The 24,572-nt window shown below is 39.9% G+C and overlaps 2 protein-coding genes across 2 annotated transcripts; both read left to right on the forward strand.

Moving 5' to 3' along the window:
• The first annotated feature begins 14,541 nt into the window (after window positions 1-14,541).
• LOC308381103 (uncharacterized protein) lies at window positions 14,542-19,736 on the forward strand. Its single transcript, XM_080858613.1, has 6 exons — window positions 14,542-14,725; window positions 17,511-17,674; window positions 17,971-18,130; window positions 18,366-18,416; window positions 19,386-19,500; window positions 19,605-19,736. Exons 1-6 carry the CDS (start codon window positions 14,692-14,694, stop codon window positions 19,651-19,653), a joined length of 573 nt encoding a protein of 190 aa, XP_080714739.1. The 5' UTR covers window positions 14,542-14,691; the 3' UTR covers window positions 19,654-19,736.
• Window positions 19,737-20,741: 1,005 nt separating this feature from the next.
• riiad1 (regulatory subunit of type II PKA R-subunit domain containing 1) lies at window positions 20,742-22,873 on the forward strand (the record flags this gene model as incomplete). Its single annotated transcript, XM_080858668.1, has 4 exons — window positions 20,742-20,831; window positions 21,130-21,206; window positions 21,378-21,424; window positions 22,776-22,873. The coding sequence occupies 4 exons, from the start codon at window positions 20,742-20,744 to the stop codon at window positions 22,838-22,840; spliced, it is 279 nt and encodes a 92-aa protein (XP_080714794.1). The 3' UTR covers window positions 22,841-22,873.
• Between the last annotated feature and the right edge of the window lie 1,699 nt (window positions 22,874-24,572).

The following is a 24,572-nucleotide window of genomic DNA, read 5'->3' on the forward strand; positions in this document are numbered from 1 at the left end:
TCTTTGGTTGACCTATGGCAGGTGTTATATTGGTTACGTAGGTAAGGTTGCTGGCTATGAGTACTTGCATGTGAGAGTGAGAGGATTGGCCACTGTGGGAAATTCCTCAACCAGTAGCACAAGGAATTTAACACCTCTCCTGTGTACAACTAAAAAGATGGCCTTGTGAGGAGACAGGATCCCATCATGTTAATTTGATAAACATGACTTAATCAGCCTCCTAATCCTTGCATTTCAAGACGGGTGCAAGACTAATCAGGGCCTGTACATTTAAGTTTTGCTACTTCCTCTATCTCACTTCTTTGAGAAAAACAAGTCTCTGAAGTTCATATAAGGTTGTTAACTCACTCCTACTTCTTCATGTATGTGTGTGTGCATGGAGATTCACAGGTTTAAATATGTACAGTTATCTGTCTGGTTCAGATTGTGGTTGTTTGCCCTCTTACAATCGTACAGTGCAAGTTTTTTTCTCCATGTATGTAGTCTGTTTTGAGAGGTGACCCATGGCAACCATGCTCAAGTCATTCAGAAAGAAAAATAGCAACAGCTGCTGCACTTCCTGTTGCCTCAAACTGTCTTGGATTTCTCATAGGGCTTCTATTAAGAGGTCTACCACTTACTCCGTGCTAATTTACCCAGGTTTGACACTAAACCATGTACTTGGAATAACCCCCAGATAGAGACATCTGCCCAGAACTGACCACTTACATATTAACCCTACACGTTTCCACATATTTTACATAATGACCAGAATGCAAGGAAGGTATGAAATGAAATTCAGACACTCACTACTTAGACATCTCCTTTGGGGACATAAAATGCCCCTGCCAGACAAAATATTTCTTGTGTATGTATGTGTGTAAATATAGAGAGAGTGAGATTGATGATATAGCTAGATAGTATACTGTCACTCTCACACTCTATAGCAGGTGCATTCACATGCAACACAGAGGTGAGAAATATAATGAATATAAGCAAATGATATGTGACTAAGGGTGATGGCTGCTCTCTGATAGGCTACAACAGTTAAGGACCTGGGTCTCATACAACTAATCAACTGCAAATCGTCTCAAGGCAGCCGAACGGTATAGCGGATGACTGAATCAGTCTCCTAATCCTTCCACTTAAAGCAAGACTTAGTGTAAGACTAATCTGGGCCTATACAGTGTTTTTACTTTCTCTATCTCACTTCTTTGAGAAAAAAAAGTCTATTTAGTCAGTCAACCATAACACACCTCAATGGCCCACTTGTTTGGTTTGCCACAATGGTCGATTAGTTGGAAGTACACATGCTGTGGTCTACCCAGAGTCCTTGTTGAGTGTTTAATAATGTAGTGTGGGCACACCTCAGAGTAATATATGACTTTATACAAACACTCCAGCACCTGTTCATGTGTAACTGTCTGCACCACTCACTCCCCACTCTGTTCTGGAATCTTTGTAGAATCCGGTGGGAATGTTGCTTGGTTTTTCATGTGTGTGGATACCTGTGTAACTGTTTGCATGGCAGTATGAACGGAAGAACCGACATAAAATGTCTTAGGTAGGTTTCAGAAGTACGAGACTCTGGAACTTTACTCGAGGGATGGAACACCATTCTTTCTCATAAATCGCACTTACAGTATTTTGTGGAAAACAGCAGGGAAAGAATAAAAAATTAAATCTTTCGCTTAACCTAACCTTATTCTGGTGTACAGGGTCTATCTGTAAGTGCAACATGTTATACTCTGACAGAAGCATTTGTCCCCAAGGAGTTTTAGTTCAGTTTTGTGAAGTTCACCTCAGTAATCAACTGTACTTCACAGGAGGGATCAGTCAGTAGGTCAGTAATGCTGGGTTGTAGTGTTAACCCGTAGGATACGTTTAGTTGCACTTGTGTCACAGGAGCTGCACACATGAAAAACCTGACAAGCAACATTCCCACCGGATTCTACAAAGATTCCAGAACAGAGTGGGGAGTGAGGGGTGCAGACAGTTACACATGAACAGGTGCTGGAGTGTTTGTATAAAGTCATATATTACTCTGAGGTGTGCCCACACTACATTATTAAACACTCAACAAGGACTCTGGGAAGACCACAGCATGTGTACTTCTAACTAATCGACCATTGTGGCAAACCAAACAAGTGGGCCATTGAGGTGTGTTATGGTTGACTGACTAAAGAGACTTTTTTTCTCAAAGAAGTGAGATAGAGAAAGTAAATACAATGTTTAGGCCCAGATTAGTCTTACACTAAGTCTTGCTTTAAATGGGAAGGATTAGGAGACTGATTCAGTCATCCGCTATACCGTTCGACTGCCTTGAGAAGATACGCAGTTGATTAGTTGTATGAGACCCAGGTCCAGGACCCAGGAAAATGAAAAAATAAAACCTCTATAAATAGCAGCAGGGTATGGCCCATAAAGTGGCACGTGATTGGCCTTGAGCATTGCCAGTTCCAGTCTGGTGGGGAAAGTTTTACTGTCATCATGTCACTGAGTCGTACAATCTAAACAAAACCATGCAACCAATGCTACAGAAAGCTTTTGAAATGTTGCCTTTAAGAATTTCAGCTTTACAGTCACATCCATATGACTCATATTGACTGCAGATCTATCCACCACCTGATTACCACATGTATGATATGTGGTCAGAATTATTTTTCAACAAAACCCAGTGAGAATATTTTCCAATATTTAGACCTGCTATAAACACAGCCTGAAAGTACTCTTTACAAGTAAAAGCCCCTTTAGGGGTTAGATGTCTGTCTATCAGATTGGTCAACATACCGATCCACTAAATTAAATTTCAACTCTAGTTATGTATATATCAGTGATTAAATAGAACACTGATGCGCTGTCTATGAACATGGCTCAACACACCCAGTGAAGTTGGACACTTTGGACATTTGTGTGGGATATTTTCATATGAGTAAGGAATGGATTTACCAGATACCTAACTATAGTGGTACAGAACCCTATCTCCAGATAGTTGTGCGATGTTGTATCCTGTTGCCCAGGATCTATGGTTGATCTATGGCAGGTTTTATATTGGTTAGGTTAGGTTAGGTTGTTGCTATGAGTACTTGCATCTGAGAGTTTGTGGATTGGCCACTGGGGGAATTTTCCACCCATTAGCACAAGGAATGTAACACCTTGCCTGTGTATAACCTTTCATACACTCACTTCTTAGACACTCCCCTTCTGCCAGGCAACATGCCAAATCTCGCCTTCCGTTAGAAAGTGTCGACAGATGACGTGATCTAGGGTGTCTTCCTTGGCAAGCATGAAGTCATTTCAACTTGTTCTATTTTCTTGAAAGGCATGGCCTGATATGTGGGGTGATCTCTGCAGATCCACTGATTGGGCAGTTTAATGTAGTAGTAAACACATAGTGCTGTTGCGTAATAATGCCTGAGACATTTGATGCCCAAGAGTGCCGTGGAACATAATGGACTATAAGCGGAAGAGAAAGTTTACATATACGTATACGTATGTATACATTAACTTTATACCAAATAGGCTACCACAGCCCCTGCACATGTACAACTGAACCACTCACTGACACTGTTGTGGGCCAATTATTGTATTAATCAAATAATGACTGGGTTTTTTTACTAGAATTTTCTATTATTATCTACTATTGATTATGAAAACCAGAGGAAGGGGTTTAAGGACCTCTTCATTAAGCACACTGACACGCATGTGCATTCAGCTCAACGAACACCTTTCTGGTCCGCAGAGTCAATTATTTATTGGAATGAGAAGGTGGCTCTTCTAGTGGATTGAACATATTTGCAATTCATTTTTCTTAAAATACGTCAAAAAACACAACACAACCTGCAAGACAATGCTTAAGATGGTGCCTCTAAGATATGCTGAGTCATTCAGAAAACATAAAATGGCAACCCCAACAGCACTTCCTCTTGCCTAATTCACAAAAAACTCACTCATACACTATGAGTTCTTGCATGTGAGAGTGAGAGGATTGGCCACTGTGGGAATTCCTCAACCAGTAGCACAAGGAATGTAACACCTCTCCTGTGTACAACTTAATGGCCTTGTGAGGAGACAGGATCCCATCATGTTAATTTGATAAATATGGCTTAATCAGCCTCCTAATCCTTGCAATTCAAGACGGGTGCAAGACTAATCAGGGCCTGTACATTTAATTTTTGGGTACTTCCTCTATCTCACTTCTTTGAGAAAAACAAGTATTTGAAGTTCATATGAGGTCTTTACATTTCTTCATGTATGTGTGTGTACATGGAGATTCACAGGTTTGGGTACAGTTATCTGTCTGGTTCAGATTGTGGAAAACCCCTCTTCAACAGAGAAGCTTTGCCAATCGTACAGTGCAAACTTTTGTTTTATAGACTGTTGAGAGGTAAACCATGGCAAGCATAACACCCTTCAATGGCCCACTTGTTTGGTTTGCCTCTATGGTCGATTACTTGAAACACATGCTGTGGTCTACCCAAAGTCCTTGTTGAGTGTTTAAAAAATGTGGTTTGGGCACGTTGTAGTAAATGCGTTAACTACAAAACAATAGACAGACTGTGCAACAGAGTGAAACCTGACACTGAAGATGAAACAGATGACAGATGAAAATGAAAAAAAGAAAACATCTGGTCTGTAGGCTACAAAAAGCAGCAGGGTGTGGCCCATAAGGGGGAACTTGATTGACCTTGAGCAATGCCAGTTCCTGGAGGGGAAAGTAAGGTGTGGTCTCCTTTCTTGGGTTGGTGCTTTACCTGTCATCATGTCACTGAGTCGTACAATATGTACAACACCATGCAGCCAATGCTACAGAAAGCTTTTTAAATGTTGCCTTTTGTTCTTAACAGTCACATCCATCTGACTCATATTGACTGTAAATCCATCCACCACCTGATCACCACATGCATGATATGTTGTTTGAATGTGGTCAGAATTATTTCTCAACAAAACCAAGTGAGATAATTATAGACCTGCTTTAAACACAGCCTGAAAGTACTCTTTCCAAGTTAAGACCCTTTAGGGGTTAGATGTCTGCCTATCAGATCCGAACATACCGATCCTATCATTTAAATTTCAACTCTCAATATGTATATGTTAGTTAATTAATAGAACACTGATGCGCTGTCTATAAACATGACAGTGTGGCAAACTCAACACATCCAGTGAAGTCTGGACACTTTGGACATTTGCACAAGAACAAATACAATAAGTAAATATGTATTCTTCAATGGAGTATGTCTTTCAAAATATATATGTTCTGCAATAAAGCGTTGCTTCATTTTGATACGGTTTAAGTCTGTTTTCCTTGCACTGTTGACAGTCGCATTAAATAGTCCAAACGGAAGGTGCTAGGGCTTGTTGTCTCGCACTAACATTGCTGTGTGGGACTCGTGGATGTGTTGGAGACCCATGTTGATCATGGCTATGCACATCATATATTCTTTTAATGTTTGACCTTACTATTGTGAGATGCTCACAAAGGCAACTTTATTGTTGTTGTATTCTGCTGCTAAGGTTTCATGTTTGGGCAGACATGCTATTGTGTGTAGCATTTGTGTCCTACAGACAGCAGCACTGTTCAGCACTGTGAAGGAGGGCCTTTACAGAAGTCAAAGTCAAAGTATGTATTGTCTGTTGCACCAAATAACTCCAGCGCAGCAAAATTCTTATGACTTGGCAGGCAACATCTACGCAGTAGACGGCATACAGATAAAAAAAATTTAATTTTTTTTTTAAAAAAAAACCTGTCTCCAGCTTGATATGTGATGTTGTATCCTAATGGGCAGGGTCTATGGTTGATCTATGGCAGGTTTTATATTGGTTAGTTGAGGTTGTTGGCTATGAGTACTTGCATGTGAGAGTGAGAGGATTGGCCACTTTGGGAATTCCCTAACCGGTAGCACAAGGAATTTAACACCTCTCCTGTGTACAACTAAAATAATGGCCTTGTGAGCAGGATCCCAACATGATAATTTGATCAATATGACTTAATCAGCCTCCAAATCCCTGCATTTAAAACATGACGGGTGGAAGATTAATCAGTAGCCTGGTGACACCAGCCTACGTATTTCCGCCTGAATTGATTTCAAGCTCATACTCAGTCTGGCCCAACCCCGTTGACAATCGTCTCCAGGACTCAAAATCCAACCGCACCAATCAGCGAACAGTTCAGAGCTGTGACGCAAAACTCACCTTGGAGGAAGAGACACGAAAAGCTATCGGGAAAGTTGTCTCAACTCTCGAGAACATCAGAAAATTTAAAGGAGAACAAGAGTATTGTCTTGTAAGTTTTATGATTGGAAAGGACGTCGTAGCTCTTCTCCCAACTGGCTTTGGGAAGAGTTTAATCTACCGAATGCTTACCAAACGTTGCTGATTGGTTAAGGGAACTCCAATGATTTTAAACCTCAAGCTAAGCACCCGCCCATCTCGGAAACGAAAATGAACGGGGTTAGGCCAGACTGACTGACGGAAAAAAATGGAGTCACAGGCTGGTAATGGCCAGGCTAATTAATCAGGGCCTTAACATTTGATTTTTGTTTCTTTCTCCATCTCACTTATTTGAGAAAAACAAGTCTCTGAAGTTCATATGAGCCATTCTAACTCACTCCTACTTCTTCATGTGTGTGTACATGGAGATTCACAGGTTTGGATCTGTACAGTTATAGGTCCGGTTCAGATTGTGGAATACCCCTGTGTCCTACATAAGTGAATCTGGGCTTTGCCTACAACAAGGGTGGCTTACCAGTCCAGCTCAAAGAGCCGCAACAAACCCAACACAATTTCGAAAGAGCCACACTGTTACAAGACCATCAATGGCATGGAATTGTTCAACATAACATAAGAGCCATAGAGAAGAGGTGACAGAGAATAATAATTGTATTTAATAAATAATCATGTTTTCAAAATACAGGAGAGCAAGGTGGCGGTTAAATAACTGTAACAACACACACCCTAACACACACACACACACACACACACACACACACACGCACACACACACACACACACACACACACACACACACACACACACACATTCACTCACACACACAAACACACACTCACACTCTCTCTCTTTCTCTCTCCCTCTCGCTCTCACACGCACACACACAGTCACTAATTCTCTCACAGAAAGAAAAAACAAAGAAAACCCTGACAACACATAACTAATGGGAAATGATCCAGATCAAAAGATAATGAGTTTGTTGTGCGAAAAAAAGATAACAAAGCATTAACCCACATGACATGGGTAAAGTGCTTGAAGATTAACAAATAATGTTTGAACTATAAACAAGAAGCGCAGTGTACAGCAAGGCACAACGTGTAGTCGCCGGTCCAAAGAGTGGAGGGGAGTACAGTGAGTGATACACCTGCCCAACCCATGATCAGTGTTTTCACAGCACAAGCATGACACAGCATAGGGGTAATAGATAATCAATAGCGCAGCAGCACAAAAACCTAACTAATACTGAAACACACACAACTAAATATATGCCAACACAAAAACAACAACAACAACATAAACAAGAGTGACTCATGGGCCGAGTGAATTCATAAAGAGCCTAACTAACAGTTTCATTGCTATTTTCTTACCTTCATTTACTCAGTGTGCCACCTGGCAGTCTTTCTTTTCCACAATCTTTCTCAGTTATGGCGTGTATTCCGTTGTGGCCCCTAAAAACCATTTGTTTCACTCATGTGAGTGACAGAGTATAACATGTTGCATTTACAGATAGACCATATAAACCAGCCCCAGGTTCGATTTTTTGGGAGAAGGGGAACGTGCCTGCCGAAAGCCACGATGCTCAATTTCACTTTGAGCAACTGCCCCAACTCCGTCACACTGGATGCAGACTGCCCACTCAAACAAGAGGTCTCAATTTGTTCACAATTGCACCCACTGATCTTCATATGAGATAATGAGGTTTAATACTTGTAATTAATCTATTTGTCTATTTTCCCTCTCCATTTGGCTACAAAGGTCCAAGGTTCCACTCATGGAATTCTGTGAGACGTACAGGTGTATGGACATACTTACAACGGCAGAGAACTGTTCCACTGCCGTTGTAAGTATGTCCATACACCTGTACGTCTCACAGAATTCCATGAGTGGACACAAAAGTATAGTGTTTAGTAGCAGATGAGAAAGTTTACATATACAGTACGTACACAAGTATAGTGTTTGCAAGGGGGTGGGTATGTAAGATGATACTATGTGTAAACTATTTTCTTGTCTGAACCCTGTTTGTAATGAAACAATGAGAGAGTAGACCTCATTTTCATTTTGTTGTCCAACAGAAGCACTTATAGCACTCCACTATCGCTTTTTGATAGCTTCGTATTTGTGTCCGTTTGTTCCCAGGTGTCTATTCTGCTCCAGTCCAGGGGATAATTTGAATTTGATTGGTTATTGCACACAAACATCAACAACCTTTGCCAAAATATCAGACTGTGAACACATCCGGTATGTGATAATGGTTCAAACAAAGTGGTACAGTAATGGCAAGGTTATGTTATGCTATTCTGAGGTGGAGGTCTCCAAGGATTGCTATAACAAGCAGTCATCTTTCCATTTTGTCCCTCAATGTTCTGGTGCTAACTGTTCTTCATACTGGTTAGCAATTCCTGTTTCTGGAGGGAAACACATCTGTTGTGTTTGAATAGGATTTTAGGAAAATCTTTTACATAATATTACCAGTACGCTGACATCATGAATTAAATAATTTCATTAAGATATTGAAGGACTCACATTGTTTTTTTATGGAGTGCCAAGTGCACTGAGAATGAGGAGAGTAAACACTGTCAACAAAGACTATAAACACAATCAATACAAATATCTGTAGAAAGTCTGCAACGTATTTGTCCCTTAAAAAACACAAAAAACAATCCTCACATTGTTCAAAGCTTCTAAAACACATTACAGATGCTAATGTTCTCTGCCAAACCCCTTTCAGACACTCACTTCTAAGACATCCCCTTCTGGGATATCAAAGGTCACTGCCAGGCAACATGCCAAACATTCCTCCATTGGAAAGTGTTGTCAGTTAACGTGATTTAGGTTGGTCACCATGGCAAGCATGAAGTCAATTCCGCTTGCTATTTTCATACAAAGGCATGGGCTCATATGTGGGGTGATCTCTGCAGATCCACAGATTGGTAGTAGTAAACACATATTTCTATTGCGTAATGATGCCTGAGTCAGGTGATGCATTGAGAGAGTCTTCCAGTGGCTTGAACATATTTGACATTGAATTGTCTTAAAATACTTGCCACAACACAACCTGCTAAACAAAGATGGTGCCTAAATCATCTATGCCGAGTCATTCAGAGAACATAGAATGGTAACCGCAACTGCACTTCCTCTTGCCTCATTCACAAAAAAACTCCCTCACAGTCCTGTAAACCTCAACACATGTTTCAACATTGGTTGTACTAACTCAAAACCTGTGTTTAGTTTTAGTTCCCAATTTACAGAGTGAGACATTGGTTCCTGATACTTACCCTGATACAAGCTGTGATTTGTAAACTTCTATAGATGAAGGGCAGAGGTTGGCATAAAGGACTACTGTATGCCTTGAGAGCAAATCTATTCTCCCCTCACCCTTTGCATCTTGAGGCTTGTGTGCTCTTCCAGGTTTAGGCTCCGCACTATGCACATAAGATATACTTTTAATGTTTATCCTATCTATTGTGAGATGCTCACAAAGGCAGCTTTGTTACCTCCGCCAAGGAGGTTATGTTTTCGCCCCTGTATGTTTGTTTGTCTGTCTGTTTGTCAGCAGGATTACGCAGAAACGCATGGACCGATTTCCATCAAACTTTGTGGGGAGATTGGGTAATATAATGGCAATAATTGATTAGATTTTCAGATGTCAAGGTCAAAGGTCAAGGTCACAAGGCGGAGGTTTGCATTCTCTGAATGCTCCCATTCTTGTTGTTGTTGTATTCTGCTGTTCAGGTAGTTTGGACAGACATGCTATTGTGTTTAGCATTTGTGTCCTACAGACAGCAGCACTGTGCAGCACTGGGCCTTTACAGACCCTTATCTCCAGCTTGTTGTGCGTTGTTGTTGTATCCTGCTGCACAGGGTCTATTGTTGATCTATGGTAGGTGTTATTATGGTTAGGTTAGGTTGGCTATGAGTACTCGCATGTGAGAGTGAGAGGATTGGCCACTGTGGGAATTCCACAACCAGTAGCACAAGGACTTTAACACCACCTGAAAAATATGACTTAATCAGCCTCCTAATCCCTGCATTTTAAACATGACGAGTGCAAGACTAATCAGGGCCTATATATTGTATTTTTGGTACTTACGCTATCTCCCTTTTTTGAGGAAAACAAGTCTCTGAAGTTCATACGAGCTCTTTGCCTATATAAAAAATAATACTTATAATAATACAAATCTTAACAGACTGTCATTTTTTTTTTGTATGTAGTGCCAAGTGCACTAGATCCTCACATTGTTCAAAGGTCTTATAGACACTAGAGATGCTAATTCTCTTTACTTGGGTTAAAGCTTTACTGTCATCATGTCACTGAGTCGTACAATATGTACAAAACCATGCAGCCAATGCTGCGGAAAGCTTTTTAAATGTTGTCTTTTGTTCTTAACAGTCACATCCATACGACTCATATTGAATGCAAATCCATCCACCACCGGATTACCACATGCATGATGATATGTGGTTAGAATGTGGTCAGAATTATTTCTCAACTAAACCCAGTGACACTATAATATGGGTACTTACATGTGAGAGTGAGAGGATTGGCCACTGTGGGAATTCCCCAACCAGTAGCACAAGGAATTTAACACCTCTCCTGTGTGTACAACTAAAAAAAGACGGCCCTGTGAGGAGACAGGATCCTAACATGATAATTTGATAAATATGACTTAATTAGCATCCTAATCCTTGCATTTCAACATGACGGGTGCAAGCCACGGCAACCATAACACACTTCAATGGCCCACTTGTTTGGTTTGCCTCAATGGTCTATTACTTGGAACACATGCTGTGGTCTACCCAGAGTCCTTGTTGAGTGTTTAAAAATGTGGTGTGGGCCCACCTCAGAGTAATCTATTACATTACACAAACAAACCACAGCACCTGCTCATGTGTAACTGTACGGTCCCTCACTCCCCTCTCTTTTCTGGAATCTTTGTAGTATGTGGCTGGAATGTTGCTAGTAATTCAGCTTTTTTACGACTTTTTGCATGGCAGTAACAGATAATACATGAAGTGATTTAAGTGCATAAACTGCATGCAGTAATGTCGCTTATAGAGCATGGAAGGTAGGTGTGTACTTGACTATTTCGCCCTGATCAAAAATAACACACGTGATATTGTGATTCTATGTAAAAAGATTTCACAACTCCAGCACAGTTACACTCGTAAAAATCAGAGCTGTGCGTCACAAGGAGTCGATGAAGGGGATTTCTACGGCAGGGATTTTCTTCACCGGCTAACCCCGCCTATTGGTGGTGTGTTGATAACGTAGACGTTTATAGTGAGATCGACATGTCAACAACCAATCACGTCGCAATTTATTTCTGAACCCTCCCTGTGTAACTTAGCTAAAACTTAGTTGAATATAAGAGGAGTCAAGCAATAGTGAGGCGAATTGTAAGGAAAAGTAAAAAAGAGTACTGGATAAAGTTTTGTAATTCAATTGGGAGGTCTACCCCTTTAGAAAGAGTTTGGGGAATGATTAGGAGGATGAGAGGATGTGGTAGAAGCTATGGATATCCAGTTATGCAAGATGGTGATAATATGGTGACAAGTAGTGAGGGAAAGGCTGAGCTGATAGCCAAAGCATTAGTGAAGGTGCACAGCTCAGACAACCTTAGCCAAGTGGAGAAGGAGAGAAGGGCAGACACTATGGCTAGGTATTCTCATGTCCTTCAGGAGGAGGGAGCAGGGAGTAGTGAAGAGGGAGGAATGCTAGATAAGATGTTCTCAGTGACTGAGCTGAGTAACGCACTAAGGAAGTTAGGCAAATCTACACCAGGTCGGGATAGCATCTGTTATGGGATGTTGGAAAACCTTGGGGTAAGAGGAAAAGAAGTGTTAGTCAAATTATTTAACAAGGTGTGGCAGGAGGGCAGTATTCCAAGTTGCTGGAAAGAGTCAATTGTAATTCCCATAAAGAAGCCAGGAAAGGACCCCACTCAACCTGGCAGTTATAGACCAATAGCACTGACCTCTCAAATGGGGAAAGTTATGGAAAGGATGATTAATGATAGGTTAGTATACTATCTAGAGACGAAGAGAATGATTAATGTATATCAGAGTGGTTTCAGAAGGGGAAGGAGCACTATGGATCCTATGGTAGGTCTGGAATACGACATTAGGAAAGCTCAAGTTAATAAGGAGAATGTAGTGGCGGTATTTTTTGATATTGAAAAAGCCTATGATATGGTGTGGAAGCAGGGCCTTCTTATACAGCTTAAAAAGTTGGGAATAAGAGGAAGAGTGCTTAGCTGGATTAAGGATTTTCTAACAGAAAGGAAAATATCAGTTAGGATAAATGGGGATCTTAGTACTCAGTATGAGGTAGATAATGGTATTCCTCAGGGAAGCATTATAAGTCCTTTACTATTCTCAATTGCTATAAATGACATTTTTAAGGATGTGGATAGTGATGTTGAAGTAGCATTATTTGCTGATGATGGAGCGGTGTGGAAAAGAGGAAGAAATGTGGAGTTTATAGTTAATAAAATGCAAAAGACAATTAGTAAAATTGAAAAATGGGCATTTGAGTGGGGATTTAGATTCTCTGTAAATAAATCCAAGACTGTCTTTTTTACCAGAAAGAGGCATATTAATGAGGACCTAAAGATCAGGATTTATGGCAGTGAATTAGAGAGAGTGAAGTGTTTTAGATACTTGGGGCTATGGTTTGATCAAAAGCTTCTGTGGGTAGAGCATATTGATAAGGTGGTGGTAAAATGCAAAAAAGTGCTTAACGTGATGAGGTGTTTGAGGGGTGTTGATTGGGGGGCAAACAGGACTGCATTAAGTGCAATTTACTCAGGTTTAATTCGGTCTAGTATTGACTATGGGTGTTTTGTTTATGGTTCTGCTGCTCCGAGTCACCTAATGAAGCTGGATATGATCCAATATAAGGCTCTGAGAGTCTGCTGTGGAGCATTTAAGACCACCCCTGTGGCAGCAATTCAAGTTGAAATGGGGGAAATGCCACTCAGACTAAGAAGGGAGCAGTTGGCATTGGTTTATTGGACCAACCTTAAGGGACACAGGAGTGATCATCCATGTCAAAAAGTGTTGTTACCCTGCCAGGAGAAGGAAAAAAAGCAAAGTTCAAGTTTTGGCTGGACAATACAGCAAGCTGCTAGGGTAATGGAAATCTCTGAGTTGAGAGTAAGTCCGACAGTGGCATATTCTAGGGTTCCTCCATGGATGCTTGAGGAGGTGGTAGTAGATTTCTCTCTATTAGTCCGTAGGGAGAATGGGGAGTGTGTGGATGAATCCATGGTTCAAATGCACTGTAATTTGCAGTATCCCAACAGCATTCAGATGTATACTGATGCATCTAAAATAGGAAGCAAAGTTGGAGTGGCTTTTGTGGTCCCAAAGTTAGATGTTAAAGTGACAAAAAGAATGACTGATGACTTGGCTGTATTTACAGCTGAGTTAGCTGCAATAAGATTAGCGTTAATGTGGGTGGAAGAGAGTAGGCTCAAATGTGTAGCAATATGGTCTGACTCCAGTTCAGCTCTAATATCACTAAAAAACATGCACTCTGAATCAAGACCAGACATTGTATATGAGGTGTTGGAGTTAGCGAATCGGGTGCAGAAGGCAGGAATTAGTATTTCCTTTGGGTGGGTTCCAGCACACATGGGAGTTGAAGGAAATGAAATGGCTGATAGATTTGCAAAACAGGCAGCACTGAAACATGATGTAGACATCAATGAAAGTCATAGTAAAACCGAGGTCAAAAGCATTATTAAGGACAAGGTTGGGGATATATGGCAGTACATGTGGGACCATGAAATTACAGGAAGGAATTTCTATGGAATACAAAGAAAAGTTGGGGGTAGCAGGAGTACTGTTAGGAGCAATCAGGAGGAAAACATCCTGTCAAAAATGAGGTTTGGACATATGGGACTAAATAATACTCTAGTCAAAATTAAAAAACATGTTGATGGACTCTGTGTTTGCGGAGATAGTCAAGAGACCATAGAACATGTAATAGAGATGTGTCCAAGATATCAGAGGCAGAGAAAGATACTTAATAGTCTCCTGAAAGAAGAGAAAGTGGTATTGAAAATTTCAGACATTTTACAGAGAAACTCAGGAGATATTTGTTTTAATTTTATTTTTCATTTTCTGAAAAAAACAGGTTTATTTTATAGGATTTAGTAAGGGTGTTCAGATCCACACTCCAGTACAGAAGGTGGCGGTAATGCACACTAAAAGTTGCTTGCCAACCGCCATAAAACAAAAAAGAAGAAGAAGAAGAAGAAGTGTAACTTAGCTAGCGACGTCTGAACGACGTGGGTAGTTATCGAGCTCAGACGCCTCGCTTATCAACTCAGACGTATTTTTCAGTTACAATAACGGGCTTTTTACATTGTACCGTGGCTATTTCTCGGTACCTTTTAAAAAATCTAACAAAAAAAAAGAAGCCTTATGAGTGTCTCTTGTTGATCTCGGGAGGTTCAACAGCTAAACACGTGCGAAGAGATGAAGATGCCAATAACCTGGACGCAATGGGCAGGTAGGCAATATACAACGATGGTATTATACACCTGTGCGTAGACTTCAAAAACTAGTTGTTGTCCTGTACAGTACACTAGACTGCATTGCAACCATTGTCACTACTGTAGTAAAAACTCAACTAATGTACTTGCAACAACACCAAAAAGCAGAGCAGAGAGTCAGACACCGGCACACAACCTGCTTGAAATCAGCTGAGCGCATCTGACACAATCATCATATCGGTCAAATCTCACGTTTTATTTGTGAAACTTTTCAACATTTCTCATGGCTTGTGTACGTGACTCTGAATCGCACGGATTTTACGTAATCTCATGGCTTTTCACTCATAGAACAACAATGAAAAAGTCCGGCTGTGCAATGTGAAACATTCAGAGGCTGTCCTGCCACCTTGTGGTAGAAGTTGTTAGTATTTGTATTCAATATGCTCACTCCCAGACTGCAGCAGACGAGAAAGAAGCAAAGTTTAACACATCACACAAGTTTTAAGTGGTGTGATATTTGTAGTGTGGTTTCTTTGTGATCCAATGCGCATCAATGTAACTGGAAAGGCCCCTAACCAGTTAAGAGTTGATGATGTACATATCTTAGCTATTTTTCCATTCAGAATTCCCTTTGCACACTCAACCATTCCCTGGCTATGGGGATAATAAACACACCCAAACGATCTCTTTCTCCCCAGAGCTTGCATTATTTTACCCCATGTTTATCCCATATCTGTGTAGCCACTAACCACAAACACACTTTCCAATAAAGAGATTTGACCCCTATATTGAGGGGTTACAATTTGTAGTTTTCCCAGCCTAACTTTTGCGGTATCAGTGTATGTCAGTTCGTGCTGTAGAGATCAATAGGCCACGCGCTTGAAAGGCTGTGGATGTCATGCGAACAACAATTCCCCATTTTTTTTCTTTCAGAATCATGTTACACCCTCTAATAAAGATATCTGACCCCTATATTGTGGGGGTTGGGGGTATAAAGAATGTAATGGCACTCTGACATGATCGGAGATAAAAAAGTTACAAAGTTAAAAAACACACATTCTATCACACCTCCTGCTATCCCTTAGCCTGGATACCAGCCCAAACCCCGCCAACAAAAATTTTGGTCAGGGACTAGAACAGGGGTCGGGAACCTTTTTTGCCTGGAGAGCCACTTTTACCATTTTTTTTTTTTTTTTAATCTCAGAAGAGCCACAAAAAGACAGTTACAAGAAGGGGTTTGGATATTTAACTAACAGTTACTTTTAATCAACAGAGTTTTTTAAATACATTTTCTACTAGTTTTAAAAGTTATTGTACTAGTAACTTGAAATGTAAATGGCTTTGGGAAATGACAGAAGTTAACAACGTTACAGCGTAACAACGACATGAAGTTAACAACGTTGACAACACAACACTCGAAATTGAACATTAGGCCTACCAGAGATTTAATGCGACTTCTGGTGCTGCATAGACTTGCTGATGGCCTTGTAGTCTGGCACATATTCAGTGAGGTGAAGCTTCATGCAAGCATTGAGGCTTTCGTCGTTTAAACGCAAGCGCAGGTTCGTCTTTATATTTTTCATATGTGAGAAAGATTTCTCGCATGCATAAGTGGAACCGAACATGGGTAACACGGCAATACTAACATATTGCAATGTGCGTTATGTAATGGGCAGTTCATTCCAAGTTATTAGAAGCAGTTCGTCTTGAGATGGAAGCTTTCCCATGTCAGTCCACTTGTGTTTGCTCGCAAGCTGTGCTCGCTGACGTGCGATTCCTTCCAGCTGATCGTCCACTGATTTGAACTTGCCCACCCAGATGCCAGACGAGGTCACGTCGGCAACTTCTATTTCGAAATAGCCGATAGAAACACCAGGGATGCACAATTAGTTTTTTTTCTCTAGCCTATCAACTTTAACAATGGAAGTTTTCTCGTTGACGGAAATGTAGGGAAATCTGTGATTTTGTTAGATATTGGCATGGCAACCAGCCGCGAATGTAACAATATTTTGCAGGCTATGGTTACGGAGTCAAGTGAGGTGGAAAGTTATATTAAATAACTCAGATAGACCTACGTATTTGCCACGAAGCCTTGTCATTTTAATATAACTAGTATTGACTGTTATTTAAGCCTTCTACTAGGCCTAGGCTGATCCCTTGATTACACGTTTTTTTTCTCCAACCCATTTCGTCCAAGAGCCCCGGCCGTCAGCAAAAGAGCCAGTGGTGGCTCGCGAGCCATAGGTTCCCGACCCATGGACTAGAATCATGAGTATGACATCGTCAGGCTAGCTATCCCTAGGATGTGACCAGAGACTCTAACATTCCAACCTTAGTCTAATTAAGAGATCGATAGATGCAAAATACAAATTAATATGAGATTTTACTGATTATTGTCAATAATTAATTCTGATCTTTAATCCTGATTTTTCACAATGTTGATGCCAGAAAAACATTTTCTAACGCGACTTTATATCAACCCAAGCTATATAGCCCAGGTGAAGGTTTCTCTCTCTCTGTTCAAATAGACCTGCATTATTGACATCATGTCCATGAGAAACAATATTGCCAAAACCAACTTGATGGACAAAACAAATACATATAGGCTGTATATGAATAAGAAAGAAAGAATTTTGCATGCAATCCTAATGTCTAGATAAATATAGGCTTTCACTCCAACCTACCAATGCAAAACTCCCTTTAAAAAAAAGACAAGGCCCTTGCAAACTTCAGTTCACCCCTGATCTTTTCAATAGAAATATCAGTGAACTAATAGAACACTGATGCATGTGTCTGTTACAGTCTCCATGGTGTTGCTGTTTGCCACCTGTGAGCTGTCAGTCATCCCTCCAGCCTCTGTGCCTGAGGGGAAACCCCAGTCCAAGGACTCCTGCAGCTGTGCCATTCCCACCCGGACCTCTGAGGTCCTGAAGAACCCCTCCTGTGAGGGACAGCTCATCATTGATGTAAATAACTGCCTGGATAACATCTATACATTTGTAATTTTATATGATGATGTATTTATTTTTATTTTTAATGATGATGTGTTTACTCATAGAGGGAACATCTCAGTAAAAATGACAAAAAAAGCACATAAAACTGACGTTCAAAACTTTAAGATAGTTCCATACTAAAAAAAAGCCCGACAAGGAGATGGATACACTCTCATCCAGATATATTAACACGTGCCATGCTGAAGAAAAGCTTAATCTCCTTATTAGTTTTTTTTGTAATTTTCTTGAATTGTCTCTTAATCCTTCAGGGGAAAGTGAGTGCTGAATACGAACATGGCCGTGTGGCAAACTCAACACACCCAGTAAAGTTTGTCTCCCTGGAAAAGTTCACTTTGGACATGTGCCCTGTCTCAGCGTACATTCTTGCCGAGTGTCCAGAGCAGATTTTTCACAATGAAAATTGTGTCTGTGAGTAACTGATCTTTATTTATCATTTCTCATATATGTGTGTTCCTTTCAGCTTGGCATTGGACATGAATCCAGTTATGATGTCTTAATATTGGTATCTGACTGGGTCTTTGTTAACAATCCTGATTTGAGATTACACATCAATGAAGCGTCAACTCCATTTATGGGAATAGGCTTTTGTCAGAATCTGTGTGTGCGTGTGTGTTAACTGTTAATGTCTGGATTCTCTTCACAGGCATGAAAACCACTGAAAGTTCAACCACTTTTCCAGCCCCTCCATTGACTAGTGAGTACCACAAAAGACGGGAAAATCTCAATATAGACCTAATCTCTATTTATTTTATTGCAATATAGAAGAATAGTTTAGCTTAGTTTTAAGTCTTTATAATGTTCGGGCTATCTGCACCCCTGCCGTGTAATGCGCCCCCACTGATTTCAGTTGTTAATAGTCCCTAGTAAATATGGGCCCGATAAGATCTAACAACAGGTTGAAAAATCCGGAAGTTTCCTTAAGTTAACTTAAGAAAAGAAGTAGCGGGGGGCACTGTGGCGCAACCAGTAGCCCCGAACACATTCAGGCTTGATGCCCATGGTTCGATTCCGGCCTGATGTCATTTCTCCTGCCACTCCCCACCTCTTCTCCCTCTCATTTCCTGTCCCTCTCTTCAGTCAAAACTATCGTAAAAAAAAGCCTCATAATAAATCTAAAAAAGAAAAAAGTAGTAGCACAAATGTTTGTTTTTACGGCACAAACCAGCACAAACAAAGCATTAATGACTGAGATCATTATGGAGTGATGACGTGAATGATGTCACCGGACAGAATATGTAAAATGTAGGTACTTAAACAGCATAAACCATTATTTTTATGTCACAAACCATCACAAACAGCAATAGTTTTATACATTTTTTGATGACATGGGGGGCCTGCTTCATGGAGATTTGAAAAGTAGTCTATTTCAAACCACACATGAATGTGGTTTCAAATCAAATTTCATGTGATTTTTGGGTGTTCAGCTACATATGATTTGATCAAATATGTTCATGAATCAGGTCTGCTCCGCTCCGTAGCAAAACAAATCCTTTTCGCCAAGTCAGAAACATCAGCCACATCACTTTAAATAACACTTGTGTATGTGTCAAAGTTTTAATGTCTTGCTCAAAGTATTGTTACTTAAACTCTGTATGCTACTTGTAGTAGTTTTTATAATCAAGTCTCTGTGATGACTAAGCTAATTTTGTATATTAATTTTCAGCACGTGAGACTCCAAGTGAAAACTCTGGCCCTCATGCTAGACATCATTTTATCTGTGTTGCTGTGTTCACCTTGGCACTGTTGGTAGTAGTCTTCAGTCTTTTCCTCACAAGCAGGTATGTGTTTCTTACACAAAACCTTCAAGAGATTTTAGTGACATTGCGTTTCATTTCAGCCATCCAATTTACCCAAACTTTGCATCTGTGCTTTATCATAACAGGAAGTTGGTTGCCTACAGCACCAGTGATGAAAAGCCTCCGCTCCCATAAGGAGCATCGGGCTGTTGTAAGAGGAATGTATTCAAGTTCAAGATTAAGTGTTTATTTGTCACATACATGAACATGTAATGAAATGTAAAAGGGTCTTTGCACAATGTGCAAAAAAGGAAAGAGTGCTGAATTACTAGGGAGATAATAAAAATAGGTAAAAGGCACAATCTTAACCAAGCTAGCCTGATGGCGTGGGGAAAAAAAGGTCATTTTAAGTTTCAGGTCAGGAATAAAAGTCATTAAGCTTTGCAACGGAGTTGCATCTTTAGCGGATTTATCATCATGAAACTTCCAAGCACTGTCCCTCTTTTTCTACTTGTTTTTTATGTCCTTTTTTAAAAATGCAATATATTGTAAATATGCTGTATTATGCTGTCTGTTTCATATTTATTTAATATGAAAAAAAAAACACATTTTGTTTTATGTTTTTACGAATGTACTTTTCCAATGCTGTAGTGACCTTTTTGATGCCTTAAACTCCTCACATGCTATGGTTTTATGACACTTTAAGGCTACTACAAAGCACATTGTGAATGCACTGAAATGTATTTGCTGATGAAAGGCTATTTTATTTGCAGTTGTCACTTGTCACCTTGAAGGATGCTAGAAAATGTAGATGAAGCAAATTTGCACAAGAACAAAAAAGAAATGTGTTTTCCTCATTCTGCAACCACACCACTAGGTGCCGCTGTATTGGATTGTTATGTGTGGGATTAACAGGTGCTGGGGGAGAAGTACGAAGAGTTGGAGAATGAAGTTATATTTATGTACCATGCCAAATACATGCGCCGATTTTAAGATAAAGTGTTTGAAGTTACATGCCTGTCTCCGGTCGCTTTCTTCTTGCAATATAACAAATGTATATGTATTCTTCCATGGAGTATGAGTAGTATGGAGTATATAAAATCGTCTACTGAATGACTAAATGTAAATGTCTGAAATAAATTAAGTTACTTGATTTTGATACGCCCCCCCCCCCCCCCCCCCCCCCCCTGTACTGTTGGCGGTTGCATTAAATAGTCCAAACGGGAGGTGCTAGGGCTTGTTGCCTCGCAACAACATTGTTGTGTGCTACTCGTTGGAGACCCATGTTGATCATGGCTGGGACAAGCTTGAGGGAGAATATCGATATTGGCGCACTGAGCCCAGAACAGCAAGAAAAACTCCAGCAGTTCAAGGTACAGTGCCAAACAAACTGGCTTTTCTAGTGTCACTCCGTTTGTGTTTTTACGTATTCTTAATAATAATAATAATAATGAATTGCTAGCTATCCAGCTAAGTTAGCTATATTCCCTTGAAGGCCAAGCAGAGTACCAGATTGTATTGACATTTGCAGATGGCAGGCATGCCATTTTGGTAAAGGACGGCTAGTCTATATTTTTCCTAATTGTATGCTCACAATGGGTATGATAACGGTATCTGAATTTGTATGTTTAATGTATGCATTTTGTAAATGTGTGTATTTATTCCTTCCAGATACAGACCAGAATCGCGAATGAGAAATATTTGAGAGCACACCCAGAGGTGGAAGTCTTGCTGAGTCACTTTTTACGGTTGGTATATTCTCTGATAAATCTCCTGGCTTGATTTTTGTTTAGAAAATCTCTTGCATAAAGTAACCTGCCTTGTTGCATTTTTATTAACAGATTACAGTATCCATTATCCATGATGTCCACGATAGGCCAAAATTACAAAACCATGTCTTGTTTCTTTGTCCTATTTAGGGATGTATTTTTGAAACGACCTGCGGACATTCGCGAATTTGCGGCAGGTTGGTTTACTTCGCCTATCGGGGCCACAATCACCTACTCATTTCCACTTTTCTCTGTTTATCTTAAACTGTCAGAATATTTCCGCCACAGAAGTTTAGGGTGAATAGCCAGCTGTCAGATTTATCCGGTTCCATCTTCAATGTCTAAGTCATTGTTGACTGTAGGCTAGTTAATAGGTTAAATTCGCCTTTACATGTAAACCAGCAATCTACTGCAGGCTTGTAATGTAATAACTACCATTAATATAATAACTGCCAATGACGTAATCCTATAGCCCTATAATAGTATTAGTTAATATGAGTTGTAACATTGGCTGGTTATAAGCCTACATTATTAGTTGGGTTTGAAATAAAACTAAACATTTAATGACTGGAGCTAATAATGTAATATACTTATATCACTTTATTTAAGTTGTATTTATTGTCCATGACACTTCCCCTTATGTGGCCCACTCAATGGTACTTACCGTGTGGTCGTCTTAATTCCTAGAAAGAGATAATTGGTGTGTGTGTGTGTGTGTGTGTGTGTGTGTGTGTGTGTGTGTGTGTGTGTGTGTGTGTGTGTGTGTGCAACAGTAAGGGTAAGTGTTAAGTCTATCTTTCATAACAAGTTGAAGTTTAAAACTTAAACATAGTGATATAAGTATATTATTTCATCATCACCTCCAGTTATTATATAACATTAAGTTTAACCCAATTAATAGTATAATAACCAGTCAAGAATTTAATAACATTACATTATACACAAAAAGTGTTTTTGTTATTACATTAATAATGGAAAATGTTTTACATTATTGGCAGTACATCACATTACATTACCAGTAGTTATTACATTGTTGTGTGCTACAATGCTATTATGTTGAAACATTTCAGTTATACCAATACTATTTGAAGAAGTTATAAGTAATTCTGTTCCAAAACTTGCAAGCTTACTACCAAAAAGGCATGCAAAAACCTTGCAAAAAAAACACCAACAGCCCAGTTGACACTGACTAAATCTTGCAAATACACTTACTGGTGTCTTTTGGCTGTATAGCTAGCAATGTCACGCTGTGAAAGCTTTTCTTCCATTTTTGCTGGGTGTTCCAACCTAGAACAGATAACTATATATTGCATATCCTTGATGGCTAGTGGGAAAGACACAGGTGTTTATCTGACCATATGCTATCAAAATGGATTTGAGGATGTAACCAAGACTAGTTGCCTATAAAACCACCACTCAAAAAGTGTCAAATTGTTGCATAGTATTGCTGTGGACTGTGCATTGCATCTGTCAAGCTTCATCTATTGGTTTAAGAGGTACAGGAAGGTAGATTAACTCTCCTTCATTAATTTGTTTTGTCTTTTACAGAACATTTCACAGACCCAGATTTTCCTCAGAAAATTCAGTCTGAACTGCAGCACGAAGGCAAATGAAACATTTCAATAAAGTATTTCAAATATCTTCAACATGTGTCCAATATCTAATTCTGTGAACTATATGGCTTTATACTGTATGTCCCTTCAGTCATTAAAAGTAGGTTTCCTAATTAGCCCTATTACATAATTATGCCAATTTAAACTGTGTGGTCTCTGGGGGAAGTGGCAGGCCAGAGCTTGTTTATCAGGGAAGTCTATGGGGAACTGAACTTCAGCTGAAGTGTGTGCTGCAGCTCTCACCTTGGTCTCCTGGAGCATACGCCATAGATTTTCCCCTTTTAAAGCTGCTTAACTTCTGCTAGAACTACTCACCATAAGAGGCCGCCCCTTACTATGTGTTATTTACCTACTAAACAATATCCTGGGATGTCCGTCTCGAAATTTTCTTCTTCTTTTGAAACCTCAAATATCAACAATCTTTAGAGAATTTGAATCATTGACTCTACCTTGAATTGCTACATTCCCAAAAAACTATGGCTTAGATTTACTGGCATCTTATTAACTTCATAATTAATTGCATCTCTAAAGAAATCAAAAATAATATGTCAAATCATGGGTCTCATTTCAGCGGATAGAGACATTTTGAAAGGTACATTTAAAAGGTCAACCTTTTACTCAGTGGGGATGTGGCAACCCCACAGGGATCATCCTTAACCAAGGCTACTTTACTAAGGCTACTTTACCAAGGCTACTTTACCAAGGCTACTTAACCAAGGCTACTTTACCAAGGCTACTTAACCAAGGCTACTTAACCAAGGCTACTTTACTAAGGCTACTTAACCAAGGCTACTTTAACAAGGCTACTTTAACAAGGCTACTTAACCGAGGCTACTTTACTAAGGCTACTTTACCAAGGCTGCCTTAACAAGGCTACTTCACTACGGCTACTTTACCAAGGCTACATATCCAAGTCTGCATTAACAAGGCTACTTTACTAAGGCTACTTTACCAAGGCTACTTTAACAAGGCTACTTTACCAAGGCTACTTTACCAAGGCTACTTCACTAAGGCTACTTTACCAAGGCTACTTCACTAAGGCTACTTTACCAAGGCTACTTCACTAAGGCTACTTTACCAAGGCTACATTACCAAGGCTACTTCACTAAGGCTACTTTACCAAGGCTACTTAACCAAGGATAATTTACCAAGGCTACTTAACCAAGGCTACTTTACCAAGGCTACCTTACTAAGGCTACTTTACCAAGGCTACTTTAACAAGGCTTCTTTACTAAGGCTACTTTACCAAGGCTACTTTACTAAGGCTACTTTAACAAGGCTACTTTAACAAGGCTACTTTACCAAGGCTACTTAACCGAGGCTACTTTACTAAGGCTACTTTACCAAGGCTGCCTTAACAAGGCTACTTCACTACGGCTACTTTACCAAGGCTACATATCCAAGTCTGCATTAACAAGGCTACTTTACTAAGGCTACTTTACCAAGGCTACTTTAACAAGGCTACTTTACCAAGGCTACTTTACCAAGGCTACTTCACTAAGGCTACTTTACCAAGGCTACTTCACTAAGGCTACTTTACCAAGGCTACTTCACTAAGGCTACTTTACCAAGGCTACTTTACCAAGGCTACTTCACTAAGGCTACTTTACCAAGGCTACTTAACCAAGGATAATTTACCAAGGCTACTTAACCAAGGCTACTTTACCAAGGCTACTTTACTAAGGCTACTTTACTAAGGCTACTTTAACAAGGCTTCTTTACTAAGGCTACT

The sequence above is a fragment of the Sprattus sprattus genome, assembly GCF_963457725.1.
Source record: "Sprattus sprattus genome assembly, chromosome: 19".
Classification (NCBI taxonomy): Eukaryota; Metazoa; Chordata; class Actinopteri; order Clupeiformes; family Clupeidae; genus Sprattus; species Sprattus sprattus.

Bases quoted from the DNA above. Each gene is read 5' to 3' on its own strand.
- LOC308381103 (XM_080858613.1), top strand. From the start codon at position 14,692: ATGAAGATGCCAATAACCTGGACGCAATGGGCAG. The intron at 17,675-17,970 runs GTAAATAACTGC...TTAATCCTTCAG, and splicing joins AGGGACAGCTCATCATTGAT to GGGAAAGTGAGTGCTGAATA. The intron at 19,501-19,604 runs GTATGTGTTTCT...TTATCATAACAG, and splicing joins AGTCTTTTCCTCACAAGCAG to GAAGTTGGTTGCCTACAGCA.